The sequence below is a fragment of the Alexandromys fortis genome, unplaced genomic scaffold, assembly GCF_014885135.2.
Source record: "Alexandromys fortis isolate MF-2015 unplaced genomic scaffold, M_Fortis_MF-2015_v1.1 scaffold_228, whole genome shotgun sequence".
Classification (NCBI taxonomy): domain Eukaryota; kingdom Metazoa; phylum Chordata; class Mammalia; order Rodentia; family Cricetidae; genus Alexandromys; species Alexandromys fortis.
This window is the reverse complement of record NW_026068115.1, coordinates 298,965-316,837: the sequence shown is the minus strand read 5'-3', so window position 1 is coordinate 316,837 and position 17,873 is coordinate 298,965. Positions and strand designations below refer to the sequence as shown.

The following is a 17,873-nucleotide window of genomic DNA, read 5'->3' as shown; positions in this document are numbered from 1 at the left end:
GGTTTGCCCAAGAGAATGGTTCTGTTACCCGTTATGAAATTCCCAACATATCCTGTTCCCCACTACTCATTCTTTTAGCAAATGACAGAAGCTCATTCCTATTGAACAACAGTACAGTACAATGCAGAATGTTAGAGAAAAAGCCTTTTTATCCTGCTTTCTTTGAACACATACTTGATCAAATTATTTGTAAAGAACATCTTTCCTACTTTTTGATTTTAACAAATGCAAATTTAGTTCTCTAAAACTTGAAAACAAACAAAAAGAAACCAGTTCTGTGAAACGGTACCTCATTCCTGGAAATAATTTATACCAGCCCCTTCGTTGTAGGGAAGTCTAGCAGCTCAAAGTTGACGTTCTCAGAGTATCAGATTATGTAAAGTTAAATTTGTGAAGGATGTATAGAGTCTCAACACTGATCACAAATAAACTGCTTTGTTGTAACACAAGAGTACTGCCTGGTTCCTGATGCAGCCACTGATTCATAGCTGACTAATGTGCTTGCCCCAGGGCACTTTAATTTGGGCTGTAGTTAATTTTTTTTTTCAAATACAGTAGAAACTTTTCATTTAAAACTTAACTTTGTAAATAATGAAGTGTGTAATTAAAACCAATAAAATATGGGTTTGAATATTGTTTTAGCTTATTATTTTTGATATGTTTTGGTATAAAATTTCAAGGAATTGCAAACTAATAATAACCCTAGAAACCCATTCATTATTTGTAAGCAAGCTGCTAAAACACAGCCGAGATGATTGTTAGTCCGACTCAGTCTACTCTACTCTGTAAGCTCTTGTACTCCAGTGTACAGAGCATCCCCGTGATAAGGTCACATTCTGTTATCTCAGCACTGCTTTATTCAGATGATGGCACCACTCAAAGATGGGGAAGGAGGATTGTGAATATCTTAGTTTACGAATTTCCAAGTTAAAAGAATAAATTAATCAATCACCCTCTTTTGTTCTTGTGGCCTTCTTCACTCTGTAAGACTCTTCACTCCTTGGCTTTTTCATGAAGATAGACGATTAGCAGTTTTTCTGGGATTCCTTGAAGGGTCTCCTTTCCTCTTCAATGATATCAGAATCTAAAGCAGCAACAGGATCCCCATAAAAAACTCGCTCTCCGATTGTCCCAGTTCTTGTTGAGTGCTGCTGTGAAAAGTGACAGGTTTCAGCCATGGGTCAGCATTTACTTTTAAGACACCTGGTTACACTGGTGGAAACTGAGTCAGTAACATTGTGCTGTTCTGTGAAGGGTGCAGACCCAAGTCTTCACTTGCATTCTCACCTTGTTTGGAAAGCTGATGATGTTACTAGAAGGTAATGGTTTCATTAAGGTATTCACCCCCATTCAAGTGACAGTGTCGTCCTCTGCAGACATTTACAAGCCACTGTGGCTTAAAGATGACTCAGTAGGAAATAACTACTTTTCTGCTAAATTCCTTTTCAAAACCAAGAGGTGCCTATTACTTTAAGTGGTCTTTACTAACTTTGGAAGCAAGGGCGAGATGAGCAGGAAGGCACAAGTGCGGCACCACTGCTCAGACGTCTACTGCACAATCATCTGTTTTTTCCTTGACCCTTTGTTTCTGCTAGTGGTGGGTGATACTTTAATAAAACCTTGTCACTTGGCTGGAAATAGCTTTAACTTGTCATTCTCATCATGTGTGTTAGTGGCAAGATGTAATCGAGCAGGGCCCCTTTCAGCTGGGAGTTTTCATGTTCATTGATTTGTTTTGCTGACCTATGGATGAAACAGAGCCATCACTGAGAAGAAGAAGCATGGCTGCTAATGTCCAGTTCTTATTAATTAAATATTTACAGTGGTCCTCTGTTTTTTGAAACACTATTAATTGGCAGTTGCAGTTGTATTATTTGAAATTGATCATCAAATTTGGACTCTAGACTGGAATCTCCCTGGAGATTTCTCTTAAGAAAATATTTTTGCAGTCTCTGACTCTGCTTCATAACTCACCCCCTCTCTGATGGAAGAGGGAGCTGTGCTGTTCTCCAACATGATGGCCGTCATTTCAAATGGTTTCTACCAAGTCTTCCCCCTTCTTAATTTGTTGTTTGTTGGAAGTTACTAACCATGTTGTAAACCTGCCGAGTTGCTGCAAACTTTTACATTTCTCTGCTTTACTTAAAACAATGGAGCTGTCAACCTTATGTTAGAAGTGGTAACCATGCAAGTTCAACTGTTTAAATCTGTAATGAATTAAGTGTCCTCCCACCTTTTGCTCTTCCCACCCTTCATTTTGTAATGAAAATTCCACTTACAGCTGAAAGAGCAGAGAAATATAAATGAAGCTCATAGCTTCGTCCAGTTGTGTGAAATTAACATACAGCTCTGCTTCTCTGCTCTTTTCTCCACTGTAGGTGGTTTTTTCATTGACAGCCCCTATTGCCAGCCTCTGAGCGTCGCACCATTTATTATTCACTTGGGCCCTCAAGATTTCTTCTCTGACTTCTAGAACCATCAGGTTGTCTGGCTTGAATGGCAGTTTCTTTTTCTTAAGAGCATTGTGAGCCCTGAGGCTTCCCAGCTTTCAGACCCACCACTTTAACCCTTTTTGAAAACAATGACTGGGAATTTTAAAGAAGAGCAATACTTTGTCCAAAGCCACGATAGCTGTTTTAAAGCTCCTTTTGGAAACATAGCAATATTTAGATGTAAACTTTTCAGTGTAGCTCTTGTCAGGGAATTTACAGATTAATGTAGAACTTAGAATCTCTGTGTGAGCTACGCTATCCTCTGACACGTTTTAGTCATTTTTAGCACATAACTTGAGCACTTACAGTTTTGACTGTCCAGCTAGCAGTATTAGAATTTATTTGAGACAGATGTCCTCCCTAAGCCATATCTGTTGGTGGGGGCCAGCGCTTCACCAGAGGTGTGGCTGGCAACCTGTGTCCCTTAAGGCTTCAGGAGTGCCCCACCTCTTAATACCCATAGAGGTTCCATAGATATCTGACATACCTCATGCTGATGAGGTTTGGTGCATAGTATGGTGAAGTAAGGGGATGGGTTTAAATAAGTCCTGATTTTTTTTTTTTTTTTGTAATATCTGAAATTGTTAACCTTGGGAATAGAATACTGGTCATGCTTGGATTAGCCTTTTTTTTTTTTAAATTGGGTAAATGTTTGAAAATCATGAATCAGTCACCATAATTAATTGAAGAGCTGGGAATACCTCGTTGATGTATTTTTAAAACTGGTGTTGGACCCTCTGTGTATTTCAGGTTAATACTTTTAAGCAGTTTTCAGCACGTTTATCTCACTTTATTCTCGTTCTCCTCGGACCTCCGTAGCCATATCACTTGTATAAGATAGGCTGAGCTATAGTGACTGTAAGCTGTGATCTCAGTACACAAAGGTAAGCTCTTTTATTTTCTGATTAAAGAAAAAATAACCAATTAACACAACCTGCATATATGACAATCATATGATGTATTTGATCTCTTAGGTCTTATGTCACTGCATTAACTTTAACTTTTTATGGCCTAAATGTAAAATAGTAATTTTCAGCATTTGTTTTAATACTCTTGTAAATGCTTTTTATTCAGGAGAAACATTTCACATTCACTGAGTCAAGTGTATGTGAGTAGAAACTTAGAATATAATGTATATGTAAATTATACATAGAAGCACTTGTTTGAATATAATAATTCAGTGGTAGGAACACTTAACAAAGAATTCAAATGACAGGGCACTCTCTAGGAGCTGGAATATCAGAAACAGTAACATTGGTAACAGTACCATAGGATTTATGTGTGCAAGTGCTACACAGGCTGAGGGTATAAGTGCCAATCTCAAGAAGAAAACCTTCTCTGACCTGTGTTGCATGCCCCATTACAGCAACAGCAAGAAGCCATTAAAAAAAAAAAAGCAATAAAAAAAGACAAAACTAATATTAACTGTGGGAAATATGTGTAATTGGCTGTGTTAAGTTATTTGCAGAATCAACTTGAGCAAGACTCAGAAATAGTGATACAGAGTCCACAGAAAACAAATTGACTTAAGGAATCTATGTTTTCCAAGTAGGGTACCTAGAGTATTATTTCTCACTGCAGTCAGTCATCAACAAAGTTCATTTAAAGAATATGAGGGTTAGGCCAGATACTTTAATAAGGATTTGCTTCATTTAGTATACCCCATAAATACACTTCATTATGTTAGATGTTTTGTGTTAAAGCTGTATTTATATAGATAGATATATAAAAATAAATTTTATGTTTTACATTTCTATAGCAGTTTCTGTTCATTTCTAGCATCAAGGTTGCTGGGAAAACTTTGTTCCCATATAGAACCTGTAGTTTCTGAGATTGGCTTCTGTTAAAGGCTGTACAAGGCAGAGCAGAGCAGTGTAGTCCTGTGCCTGTTGATGCCAGGTCCTTTGTGGGACCAGGGAAAGAGGTTCTGGTCAGTGGGAGCATCTGAAATCTGAACATTTCCTTGCTGGTGGAATTGGCCTTGTTTTGGTGGAATTGGCCTTGTTTTAAATAAATACCCAACTTTGGGAGAACAGTGAAAAGAGTTATTAATTTATTTACTAGTTTAATTATAAAATACTGAACATTGTAGGCTTTCTAACACCAGAAAATTTATGTTACTTGAGGATCACCTCTAATGTAGCATATTTCCCTGGCACTTCTGAGGGCCTGAAATCTGCTCTTGTTATGCTGCTCTGCTCTGTCCACATGTGTGGTCAAAAAGTGAGATAGGCGCCCAGCACACATTGCAGCCCTGCTTGGCAGCAGGCTCTGTAATCTGCAAAGGATACAGTGGGAAATGTAAACTCTGACTACCATTATAATAAATCACTTGCTGTAACATTCCTGATTCTTATTTATTTATTTATTTATTTATTTATTTACTTATTTACTTATTTACTTACTTACTAATGATTAGAGTGCAGGAGAATAGTCAGTACTAACAGAAATGAGCTAGAGATGTTTTCTCCCCAAGCTTGTAAACCAGGGGCATTGTGAGCAGAGTGACATCTGAAAAGCAGCCTCTCTGTCCATTCTTTTAATGCCAGTGTCACCTCAACTCAACCAGAACCAGAAGGTACCATGGCATTCAGGCTTGATCTCTGCAACATCTGATGCCATGCAGCCAGTAACTATGGGTTCCTTAGTGTTTCCAGGAGGCTTGGGAGGGAGATGGGTGGGGTGTCAGTGACAACTGCAGTTAAAATGAGTTTCAGCATGGGTGTGTGTGTCTCTGTGGCACTTACCAGCCCACAGTGCAGCCTGTTTAAGCCTCAGTTCCTTCTCCTAATGGTGTTTTATAGAAGCAAAGAATTTGTGTTGGATTAGTTGCACGAATAGATACCTTTTCCCATGTCACCATCATTTCAATTAGGAACTAACAGCTTCCATTAATGTTTGAAGCAATGATCTTTGGAAGTTTTTAAAAATAGAACTATAATGTGGATTGGATTATATAAGCTTTACAGTACAGATAGAGATAGGGATAGAAACCATGTGGGAATCTAGGCCAAAGCATTTCTCTCATTCCAGCCCATTCCTATGGAGTTTGGGAATCTGATGAGTTCATATATTCAAAGCTTTTAATGGTACCTGGTGTTGGTGCGGGTGACCCTGGCAGGTCCCACTGTGAGTGGAAGAGGCTGTGGTGGGTGGTAGACAGACAGATAGCACCATGCAGAAAGTGCTTGGGTATAGAGTTTACTTAGTAGGTATTGTGAGGGTATGAAGTGTAAGGGTTATGGAGAGAGGAGAAGAGAGGGAGGGAGGAAGGGAGATAAAGAAAAAGAGGAAAGAGAAAAGAGGAAGGAAGAGAAGGCAGAGGCTGCCTCTTCAGAAGAACAGGGAAAGGAAGAGAGGATGCAGGCGATCAGCTTGCCTTCCTGGGAAGGGGAGATGGAGCTTGTTCCTTAAAGGGACAGGTACCCAGCTGACAGGGCAGGCCAGCATAAATATAACACCTGGTACACAAGAAGTACTGTTTTGGTTGAGGCAGAAGAATGGATGTGAGGCTATGCTGGTTAAGTAGCAGGTGCATGAACTGCTTAGGGGTGAGCTGGGCTTTTACTCCTTTGTGCTCATAGGTTTGGGGTGCCCCCAGACTGAGGCCAGACTTGGCAGTACAGAATTGCTCATATTTCTGCTGCACCAGCCAACTTGCAGCTCAGGGTTTGTAAATACCTTTGGGATTTATGGGTGCTTAGGGTTTCTCAAGAACTGAACTTAGACCATTTATCTGCTGATTCAAGTTTTCTACCACACTTCAGTTTTTAACCCTACAATGGCCAGCATCTAGTCTTGAAGGCTTGTGGTGTTTGGTTTTAGAGAACAAGTTATTATAAACTATGGAAAGAAAAGGAGGACCCAGGAAGCACCTAGGATGCTGTTGATTCAGATTCTTTTGTGAGGAGTCCCTGTCCCCTGTCCCTTGTCTCCTGGTACATAAGTGGGAAGCATCTGCACGTACCACCACATGAAGCTTCCCTCCCTTCTGTCTGAGGCTCTTAGGGCATTAGTATTTTTTTTTTTATCTTTATCTGGTTGTCTACCTATTTGAACACAATTGGGAAGTTTCTGTTGAATTTAAGGAAAATGGAGTGATGGTGAAGTTGCTGCTTCTGAACTGAATACAGATTCACTACCATGTAACTGCTGGCTCGCACATGCTTGCAAAGACCTAAGGAGCCTCAGAAGAAGGGTGGGCAGGTTGTGTCCCAGGCAGTTAGTAGGAGGTAAGTTAAGTGGAAACACAAATTGAATTCTGAGGTGGTGCTGAATTTCAGGGGAACAAAACCCCAACCAACCAACCAACCAACCAACCAAACAAACAAACAAACAAACAAATAACCCCAAACAGTGTGGACAAGGATTATGTTTAAGGAAGCCAGTAAATTAGCCTTTGTATTACTTGGTAAAAGTTACTGTGTTCCTACTTAGCTAAGACTATGGTTAGGTTCTTGGCCACATTTGGCCAGCATTGAAGAAAGGCTCTTCACACACCCACCATCACCACCACCACCACTACCAAACAAACAAATTGAAAACAGAATGACAACAAAAAACAACCTTGACCAGTTATTACAGGACGATCATGGTCTTTTACCTAGAACTTTACCATTTGTGCTAGTGGCTGTGTTACCTCGCAAGCGGATGGTATAAAGATTGCTGTCGTTGCAATGCCCAAGTGGCCATAGGTGGGACTTAACAACTTCCTCACTGGAGAGGAATGATCCACAGTTGTCTGTCTCTGTTGCTGTCTGACCAGCACTAGCAGCAGCACATGAGATCAACACAGTTGCACTTAGGACATTGCTGTCCCTCTTTGTTAGAACTTCTCCTTCCTTGTTCTCTTCATACAACCAACCGTCCCAAGTAATTCAGTTAATGGAAGGTCTTTGCTTAGGACTTAGGCTTGCCCAACATTTTGACATAAACATGTTGTCGTCTACAGTGTTCATGTGACAACTACATAAAATTCCACAAAAAAATTGACAGAAGGAAGTATTTTGGAGGCATAAGTAGTAGATTTAAGAAGCCAGAAAGAGAATGAGGAGGGCTGGAGAGATGGCTCAGTGGTTACAAACACTTGTCTAAAGGTCCTGAGTTTAATTCCCAGCAGCCACATGGTGGCTCACAACCATCTGTAATAAGATCTAGTGCCCTCTTCTGGCCTGCAGGCATGCATGTAGGCAGACTATGATGTACACAATAAATAAATTTAAAAAAAAGAAAGAGAATGAGGAAGAAATACTGTTGGGTGTATGTGGCACTGGGGCATTATTAATTCTCAGGCAGCCTTCTTGCAGGTGCTATTATTTCTGACCTAGACATGAATCTGATATTTAGGATTAGGTGCTAGGGACAGGAGTGAGTTCCATTTGGTGCCAATGCTGGTTTCTGCTCAATAGGCTTCAAATTATAAGGCAAAGATGAAGACTGGCTGGATTCTAGGCCTCCTGTCTTAAGCATATTCCTGAGCAGGCTGTATATCCTGAAAAACAGGAATTTCTGCGGTGTGTGTGTGTGTGTGTGTGTTTATTTATTTATTTATTTATTTATTTATTTGTGGGCTGGGGTGACTGATGAGAAAAGGATATCTAACATGGAATGAAGAGAAAGAACACAGTGGGCTATGCCAACAGAGGAAGCTTGTTTTGTTTTTTTTGTTTGTTTGTTTGGATAAAATATCAAGAGACTGAGGTACCTGTTTTCATTAGCTCTTGTTTCTGGAACATATTTCTTTGCCTGAGAAAGGTGATGGAATTGGATGAGGTTTTGGCTCACTGGGTAGAAGGAAGAGGTTTGGTGTAGAAGGTAGATGTGCTTAGGTGTAGGAGGGACAGTGATATATCAAAAGACCTATGCTGAGTGCTAGGCACTTGCCAGTTTAGAATGTGAGTCTTCCCTCCACCTCAGGCCAGGGTTCAATGAACCTGGCTTGAGAACTATGGGGTCTCACTCTGTATATCCTCTCAAATTCATTGCTATTTGCTTAGCAGCAGTGAGATGAGATGTGGAGAGGGAGTATAGAATTCTGTCTTCTTCTATGTTCTTGTCATTTTTGACAACTGACAAGGGAAGCATGCTCTGTTTCATTCTTGGAAAAGAATTGGCAGAATCTTAATCTAACCAAGTTGTAGAGCATCAAAGTATGTGAAGGAAGGTGAGGCCCTGGTCTTGGTGGGACAGAGAGCACCCTCTTACATTCTGCAGCCCATTTCTAGTGCCGAGTCCTAGAGAAGGAGTGGTGGTGCAAGGATTATTGTTCTACAAGGACCAAAAGCCCAGAGATCTATATAAACCACTCTGCTTGTCTGTGGTAAAATTGCTGTAGCTTCTAATGAGTGAGCATTGAGCCACACAGAGGAAATGACATTTCTTGTACTGTTCTGAGGGTTAACAGAAACTCTCCTACGGGACTGGTTTTGAATCCTGCAACTGAAGGACCTAGAAGTTTGCTATTAGTTGGAAAAGGTTTTAGGTAAAGTGACTTTCTCAATTACATAGTGCTTGGCGGCAGAGCCCATGTGCTCTTGACCATGCTATGATCAACTGGCTCTGTGCACTCATTACCACCCTGCTTTCCAAAGCTCTTATGACAGCAGTATCCTTTCCTCTGTCTCTGGTACATTCTACTTCCCTTTCTTCTAGACTTTGGGACAATACTGTGTGTGCCTTACAAAATAGAACAAAACCAATCCATCTCTCCTGTTACCTTTCCTGCCCTAGCTGATGTTCTCCCTGGTTTCTTTGGAAATGGATTGTGAATTCAGCTCTAAGCCAGGAAGCCTGGTTTTTGCTAGCTGCACTTTGAAATATTAATAGTCTTGTGATGTTCCCAAAACTGTATGTAGTGAAATGCAAATTTAGTGGATGCTGCTTGGAGAGATCCCAGGCTTTTAGAAATGTGATCTGGGAGGTGTGGGGGTGTGGAAATAAGATCAAAGGACCAGTATGTCAAAGGTAGTGAAAGGGTGGCCTTGGGCAAGCATAGATACTCTTACCAGTTATTTTAAAGGATTTTATTCACATATATGTGGTTCCAGAGAGGTAAAGATAGCTTTGAGCAGCCAGGTGGGCAGTACAATGTGAAGCTGATTCAAAAGAACACAGGAAGAATTGAGCACTGTGGTATGGTGACAATGTTCAATCTATGAGCTATGGTGGTGCATGAGGAAAGACTGAGTTCGTGGCCAGCCTAGGCTTATGTAATGAGAACCTCCTGTTCAAAACAAAACAAACCAGATACTTGTTTAGATAGTATAGAAGAAATTGTGCCAGAGATGTCAACTTCAACCACTTCTGACAGGACTGGGTGACATCGCTGGGAATAGCTCTTTCTGGAGCTGGATTTGGGGAAATGTTTACTATAACCCTCTACTTTGGCTGGGGTCATTACATGACAATCTTAGGAGAGCTAAGGAAGGAAAAGAGACCACTGGCAGGTAGAAGGCAAAGGAAGGGAGGAGAACGTCAGGAAGTTTGAACAGAGTCAAATTTGTCTTCTGTAGTGGGATCACCACAGCTAACAGCTCTGTTGCACCACCTCATAGGGATGCTGTTCCTAGTTTCAGTGCTGATGTCTAGCAGGCCCATTTTCAGTTTCATAGACCAACTGTGAGTTGACTAACAGCCTCGGAAGGGCAGTTGTAGCAGCCCTGGTCCAAGTGACCCAGGCCTCTGATTGGGACAGTACCGAGCAGTGAGGTGAGTCTGGAGAGTACCTTGGCAAGGGATGCCTGTGTGCAGTCTGCTAGGCTTTGTGAATGCCTTGGCATAAGGGCTGGATGGTTCCTCAGATGAGAGCGTATATTGGAGGTATATTTTTAGAGCTACTTTGCAAAAAGAGTCCTGGGTGCTGTGCCCTTTGTGATTACCATTCTCCAGTATGGTGAGAAAATTGTGGAAGGCCATCTAGAAACCCAAGAACCTATAATCATGGTTGATGAGAAGAGGGAGGAAGAGGCTATTGACTTGCCCAGATAAGGATGAAGGGAATAGCTAGAGCTAGCAGAGCTGGGGTGCTGGCTTCTCTGTTGCACTGAACTGGGCCTGCAGCTGATCTGTATAAGCAGTCCCATCAGGGAGTAGTGCTGCCTCTGAGCAGAAAGGTACTGATTAGAGTTCAGATCCACTGAGGTGGATGGAGCAAGGGCAGTCTCCACTGGGCTTCATTGGGGCTCTAGGCACAATGATCTTGACATCAGGCAGACAGATTTGAAGCATGTCAGTTGTCATCCTTACGCTTTTGTCTTTACAGTGCTTGCTAAACACAATTATGATAGATACTGGATAGTCCCTTTTACTGGGGTCTGTCTTGATTTCATTTAGAATTTTTTTGTAATTAAAAAAATTTTAACCTGTGAAAGGATTAGTGCTTTTTGGGATTCAGTGTCTATAGAGTATAGCTGTTAACTAGTGGGAAGGTGCATCTTCTTTACAGAGGTTCTTTTTTTTTCTAAATATTTATTTATTATGTATACAATATTCTGTCTGTCTGTAGGCCAGAAGAGGGCACCAGACCTCATTACAGATGGTTGTGAGCCACCATGTGGTTGCTGGGAATTGAACTCAGGACCTTTGGAAGCAGGCAATGCTCTTAACCACTGAGCCATCTCTCCAGCCCCTTTACAGAAGTTCTTAAGGAGGGATAAAGCTATGTGGTTACTGGAGGGTTTGCTCTGGGTTTCATCTATGTTAGTCTCTTGTGTCATGGACAGAAAGCCATGTGGGAATGACAATGAGGTGTATCCTTTTCAGTGCTGGAATTTTTTGGGGAGGATTGATTCACAACTAGGGTCTTGCAAGTAGTAGTGATGTCAGGATGGGCTTCAGCATCATTGAGTTTCTGTAGCTCTGGTGGGGACTAGAACTGAAGGTAGCTGCTGTTTGAAGGCCTTAGGTCAAACCTTTGGAAGGTATCTGTGACACCAAGCCTATCAGTCTTTGAGTAATGAGAACTCCAGGGCCACAAAGATGTCACCTTCCCATTTGTTAAAATGAAAATCTGGGCATTGGTAAATGCGGCTATGTCCAATCACATATTAGTTATATACCAGGCTAGAAGTCAGCCCTGGCTTTAGTCGGTAGAGATTATTTACCCTTTACATTTGTCCTGCGGCAGCTTCCTGAGCTCTCCTGGGCAAGTACTGAGGATAAGTGAGGCACAGATTCTGTCAGCAGGAAGTGAGATGCAAACTGCTGTCCAAAGAGTGCAACAACAGGGCTCAGGCTCTCTCCGAGGAGGAAGACAGAGTGGGGAATGCCCAAGGAGGCAGCAGCTGTAAAGCTGGAGCTAGAGGGTGGCATGGTCCAGTAGAGAGGTTGTGTCACAGCTACAACTTTTAGGTTGCCCAGAGGTACTTGGGCTAGATTGGGACATGCTAGGTGACAGTCTGAAGGGTGTGGACTGTGGTCTGTGGAGTGAGCAGTCAACAGATGAGTTCAGGAGGGTAAAGTGGCTACAGACACATCATCTTGAGTAATGTCATTCTGATTATGGTAGATTATGCCTGAAACTACAAATTCCATTTCATGTGTACTAGACTATCAAGGGGCAAGGAGCTCTTGGGATTAGGGTGGAAAATGCAGCTGGAGCACTGGAAGGTTTTCTTGCCACGGTCTCTTGTGATAAGGTAGCACTGAGACCTTTTCTTTCTTATGAGCCTAAAGATCACTAACAATGTTTCTTTGGCCTTGCCCTTTTTTGTATTTGGGCCAGTTTTGGCTTGGGGCCTGTGTGTGTGAGGGTAAACTGGTAGACACCAGTCCTGTCGTCATGTCTCATGTCGTTCCTAACCCCCCCCCCCCACCACCCCGATCCTCACTTCTTCTGAACCAAATCACGGGGCAATGAAGCTGTATGGAATGCAGACTCACTTCAGGTCAGGCCTTGTAGACTTGGGTGCTCCTTGGAATCCCTCTTCTCTCCTCCAGGTACTTTCCTTAGGGCAGCTTTCACCTAGAAAGTTCCAGCAGCAATAGCTTGTTCTCAGTAAGATTTTGTGATCTGCAGGAATTCTGCAAGGTGGTGTGCCTCTACAGCAGTGGTTCTCAACCCTCCTAATGTTTCAACCTTTAATACTGTTCCTCATGTTGTGGTGACCCCCAACCAGAAAATTACTTTCATTGCTACTTCATAACTAATTTTGCTACTATTTTATTAGTCATAATGTAAATAGGGTATTTTGGAGATAGTTTGTCAAGGTGATCTCGACCCACAGGTTGAGAACTTTTGCTTTGTAGGGCTGTACTGCCTTTGATTTTGCTGCCTGGTCATGTCTTGGAGATGTGGTGTAGCTCTAAGGCTGATAGTAAAAGGAACTTTCCTTGCATTTTTCTCAAGAACTTTCTAGGTTCGTGGAAGGGAAATTGATTTGTGCATGGAGTAGATGGAGATTGGCTCTACCTTTGGTAAAGAGTCTATACTCTGTTCATAGCTGATACCAGGAATATCCTTCTATTTGGCAGCCAAGTCCTGTGCTGTGTTCTAGCCTGACAGGCTGTTGGTTCTTGTCATCTGGCACTGTTAGTAAGTGATAGAGATGCCTGTCAAGTATGTCCTAGTCTTCAGTTATAAGCTTAATGCCATCTGTTTGTTTTTGTATTTTGGGAAAAAGATAATTGTCAAAATTAAAAAACAAAACAAAACAGAAAAACCTCTGCCCCTAACTCTTTATGCTGTACCCATGGGGAGCCAGAAAAGTTTTCATTCCTTGTTGAGTGGTCAAGAAAATGAGATCTAAGTAAGGACAATGTTAGGTGGTTAGAAGTGGTTAGGCTGCCTTTAAGGTTCTTCCTGTAAATCAGAAAGTTGCTTTTCTTTTCTTTTTTCTTTTTTTTGGATTTTTTCGAGACAAGGTTTCTCCGTAGCTTTTTGGTTCCTGTCCTGGAACTAGCTCTTGTAGACCAGGCTGGCCTCCTGGCTGAGCATATCTTCTTACTCTGTTTTAGTGAATCAGTAACAAGACACAGGATCTAAGTAATCTTATCCCCTGGATATAATCATGCCCCAGCTGACCCTCAAGGTAGTGCTGGCATCCATCTGTGAAGGATGATTTGGATGTGAGCCAGGTAAGCCCACATCCTACAAGTACTCTACTGTTACTTAGCCTAAGGACAGAAGTGCTGCTACCAGATGCATCAGTCCCTTCTCTAATATTAATGTTTTATGCTTAGGCTAGCCTGGTGCCACTGGGTAGCATCCACCCTTCACAAGACATCTAAGAAGGATTCAGAGTGTTGACACCCTCCTAGCTCACTTGGCTCACATGGCAGCTTTCCAGTGGCAGGCCACACCATAGTGGTGTGGAGGTGCTTAACTACCCATATATTTCTGTGCCTGGAAAGCATGCTCACTTGTAGACACTGCCAGGTGAGGCAGAACATCCTTATAGCGTGTCCAAAGCTCTGTATCCCAGGAAACACACCAAGACCCTGGCAAGCACTTTGCTGGCTTAAGGAGGGGAAAACCTGTTTATTGCAGAATTACAGGTGACATTTTTCTCCATGTAAGACTCCAGTCTGATATTGGTCAAGTTTGTGCTTAGGAGTCTGTTTAAAATATCCATTTGTATTTACTATTTTCCCCAAGTACACAGTGTAAAGTCTTTGGCAATAACTTCAAGATGTATAGTGTTAAACATTGGAAACCACAAGCATCATGGACTGCCCCATGCCTTCTGGGCCTATGGTAACATACAGACTCTGGACTTTTTACAAGTGTCGCCGTGGTTGAAGCAGCAGCCTGCATGTGTGGACTATCATCAGTGCCTCGCCCAGAGATGCCTGGCCTTCATCCAAAGGGACCCCGCTGCTCTGAGCCCTGCAAGCAGCACCCACACTGTGGCAATTTTGTGTTGACTATGTTGGACTCTGCCATAGACTGACTCCTTTGTCTGGCGCTGTGGTTTGTAATGCCTTGACTTGACATGTTGCATTTCTTTTCCATTTGAATGAATAAAAATAAATGCTATGTTCAAAATAGGAATGGATGAACTACTCTGTGCAGGACTCAATCTGCTGAAAATTTCCAGTGCCAGCTGCAGAGATGACTCAGTGGTTAAAAAGAGCTCACTGTTCTTTTAGAGGGTCTGGGTTCAGTTCCCAGCATTCCCCCAATCACATTAACTCTGACTCCAGTGGATCCACTGCCTTCTTGCCACTGTGGGCATCTGCACATATATACATACCCAAACACACAGAGACACATCAATAAAACAATGAAATGCAAGCTCCACTTGCTTTCTGGGCCTGTACTTCTTCACATTAGAGGTTTTTCACCTCACTCGGAGGGGACTGATTATGTGTTCTGAGATAACCAGTGATTTGGGCAATGGGCCCAGGTCCTGTACAGTTTTTTGCCATGTTAAACTTCTAATTGGCTCCAAGTGGTAAGTCATGCCACATCAGTGTGCAATCTAAACCTTTTTGCATCCCTCACTTGTAACCTTTACAACTGTCCCATGGATTGGCAAGACTCGAGCATTACCAGAAACAGAGGACTAGAATTTCAACAGGGCAGCATCAAGCAGTCTGACTCCAAAGGTGGTGAAGTTCTTCTTTTAGCAGCTACTTTGAGACCACTGTGTCACCTGGCCCAGCAGTTAGGTAAGTAGACAATGGCATTGGGTCTCATGTCTTGAAGCACCATATAACTTAAGGACCCATGCTTTCTCTGCACATCATCACCGTGAACTCTGCCAGCAGCCTTACTGGGAGGGACTTAGAAGAGCCAGCCTGTTTCTACTACAGTTTCATTCTTCTGTAACGGGCACAGGGCTCAGCCCACAGCAAAAGTTTATTAGGGAACCAGGGAAAAAAGGAGTAGAAGATGAATGTATGATGCCAGTCAAGAGCATCCTGCAGGGGGTAACTCAGCAACCCCCATGAGGCAGGCAGAGAAAGGTAGAATGGGGGTGTGCTCATTTCCATGTAAATCTCCCCTCCGCCAGGAGGTAGAACTGCAGGGAGAGATGGCTCTTCCAGGGGTCCTGAGTTCAATTCCCGGCAACCACATGGTGGCTCACAACCATCTGTAATGGGGTCTGGTGCCCTCTTCTGGCCTGCAGACATACAGACAGACAGAATATTGTATACCAAACAAATAAATAAATATTTTTTAAAAAAAAGAACTGCAGGGTAACATTCCAACTGTGTGGCCTTGTCTAGGCCCTTCTATGAACCCTAATTTCTTCACTTATGAAATAGGGGGATAGAGAGCCCAGTGCTTACGCCCTTTATTCTTTGAGCCAGCACCCAGTTTTGTATGGTTTTAATCTTGTCTGCTCTAGATTATGGCTTGACCCCTTCCCTCAGTGAATCTTAGAATATCAGTGTTTTAGCATATGACACTCTGAAATAGTGAGGAGACTGACTCTCTCCTGTCACCACAATGCCCCTTCACAAAGGCTCTGTTGTTTGTTACTTATGGTCATTCACTTGGGCATGTGGTAGTCTAGGCTTAGTTGGGGTTTGTGTGTATTCTTCTTTTCCTCACTCCTCTTAGACTGGTCTTCCTCTCCAACTTAGCTTAACGCTTCAGAGCTCTTGCCTAGCCTTGTGAGCCTTTTCCTCCTGAGAATACCTGACAAGGGGCTGACCAAGATATTTGCTTTTCAGACTGCAGATTGTATTTATTACTACCCTTGAGCACAGAAAGCAAGCCAACTTCCAGCTCTTAACTGCTTGACCTGTTCATTTCTGTCCACATTCCGTCCTAGCCATCTTAACTGTTTGCCTGTTTGGTCTTGTCGCCTCCTGCCCTTGCTACACCCTAGTAGCTCTGACTGCAACACTCCTTTTCTGGATCTGCCCCACCAACAGCTTAATAGTGCTGCTTCCTATCTCACTAACAAACCTTCTTCACCTGTGACACCTGTCACTTGTGTAGCTGTTTTTAGACCTCTGTTTGTTGCTTGCTTTCTCTCCACATTGCTTGTGCTCCCCCAGCCCTGGTTAAGTTACAAGTCATAGGGTGTGCTGAACACTGCCACACAGGACAGCATCAGTATCCAAAGCTGTTTAAAGTGTTGAAATTGAGAAGTGTTGTGTTATTAAATGACTCAGTCCTTAGCAAATGTCCATTCCAGACATCTCCAGCCTTCTGTCCAAGGCCATGTAGGACCCAAACCCTGAGAAGTCAAATTGATCTTTGTAGTGTTTCTGGGTCATGAAGTTTTCCTGACTCCTTTTCTCATTCATTCTATTCTGCCACCTCTGCGCACACCCTACTTTCTCTTTCCATTTTTAATCAGCAGGGAACTTCCCAAAATGCAAACTGCCTTTAATATCTCCAGTAGTTCCCCACCTGACTTACTCACTCTCCTTCCTAAACATTGTTCTGCTTCTGCACAGCAAATCCCTATCTGTTCCTGCATAGTTGTGTCCCCCACCTTCTTGTCTCCTTTACAGACCTTCAGCGGTACAGCAACATGTCCTACAACTGTAAAGCATTTTGCCAATTCAAGATTCTTATTGGAGTTACTGTAGTCCCAAATACTAAGATTGGTTGCTGTATGGGGGTTCCTTTCTCAGATGGTATAGCTTTAAGATGGAGATTTCTGCCAAGATACACTTCTGGACATGGGACCCTTGAGCCAGCAAAAGTATGGAGCTAGCTAGCCAGCAAATGTGGACCCCAGAAGTATGCCCTCCACCCTGTATGGTCTCAACTGTGCTCTGGAGCCACCGTCCAGGCTTCTCTAAGAGCACCTATCCCAGGCTGGGCCCAAGGATTAGCAGTTAGGTAGGCAAGCCAGGCAGGGGCCACTCAGACAGTTTATGGTGGTTCTGAAGGTCTGGGCAATAGGGGAGTTGGGTGGCATGGTAGAAAAGCAATAATACTCATATTTAGAGAAGTGAGGATTAAAGAGTGTTAATAAAGGGCTTGGGTACCTGCATGCATAGGATGTAGAGATGTTAAAAGGATCAGCCAGAGAGTAAGGAATCTCAGTAAAGACATCTCTGCCCTTGCCACTGCTTTGCCTATGGCCAAACAAGTATCCCAGGGCCCAGGTGTTCGAGCTAACTCTACTTCCCTCCCAGTACCACCAGCCCTTTGCTATTTCCTCTCCCATCTCCAACTGATGAGATGATTTGCCTTTCCAAACATAATTCTGCCTTTTCCTCGGGAAAACCTTCCATAGATTTTAAGCACTGGGCTATCTCACCTGTCAACCATAGCACTGTACTTCTCAGGGAGCGCCACATGCACCCATCTCTTTCTTAAACCCAACAAGCTGTACCTCTGTTCTTCCCACATGTGGTTGACACATCTCAGCTCTGCCTGATGTGCGCGTGTGGCAGCACATGCAGGTCATGACTGGTACTGAAGGATGGGAAAAGAACACGCAAATCATAAAACTGCTTTGTACAAAGCAA

General features: G+C 42.7%; 1 protein-coding gene across 3 annotated transcripts in view; it reads left to right on the top strand.

Moving 5' to 3' along the window:
* Strbp (spermatid perinuclear RNA binding protein) overlaps window positions 1–14,655 on the top strand; it is a 158,585-nt gene extending 143,930 nt beyond the window's left edge. For 2 of the 3 annotated variants that reach the window (XM_050124830.1, XM_050124831.1), the window contains exon 18: window positions 2–636. In XM_050124830.1, the coding sequence (XP_049980787.1) occupies window positions 2–78 (77 nt within the window). In that variant the 3' untranslated portion in view covers window positions 79–636. Of the gene's footprint in view, window position 1; window positions 637–3,242 lie in introns of those variants that run through there. The other variant, XM_050124833.1, reaches the window with a different exon arrangement.
* The last annotated feature ends 3,218 nt before the right edge of the window (window positions 14,656–17,873 follow it).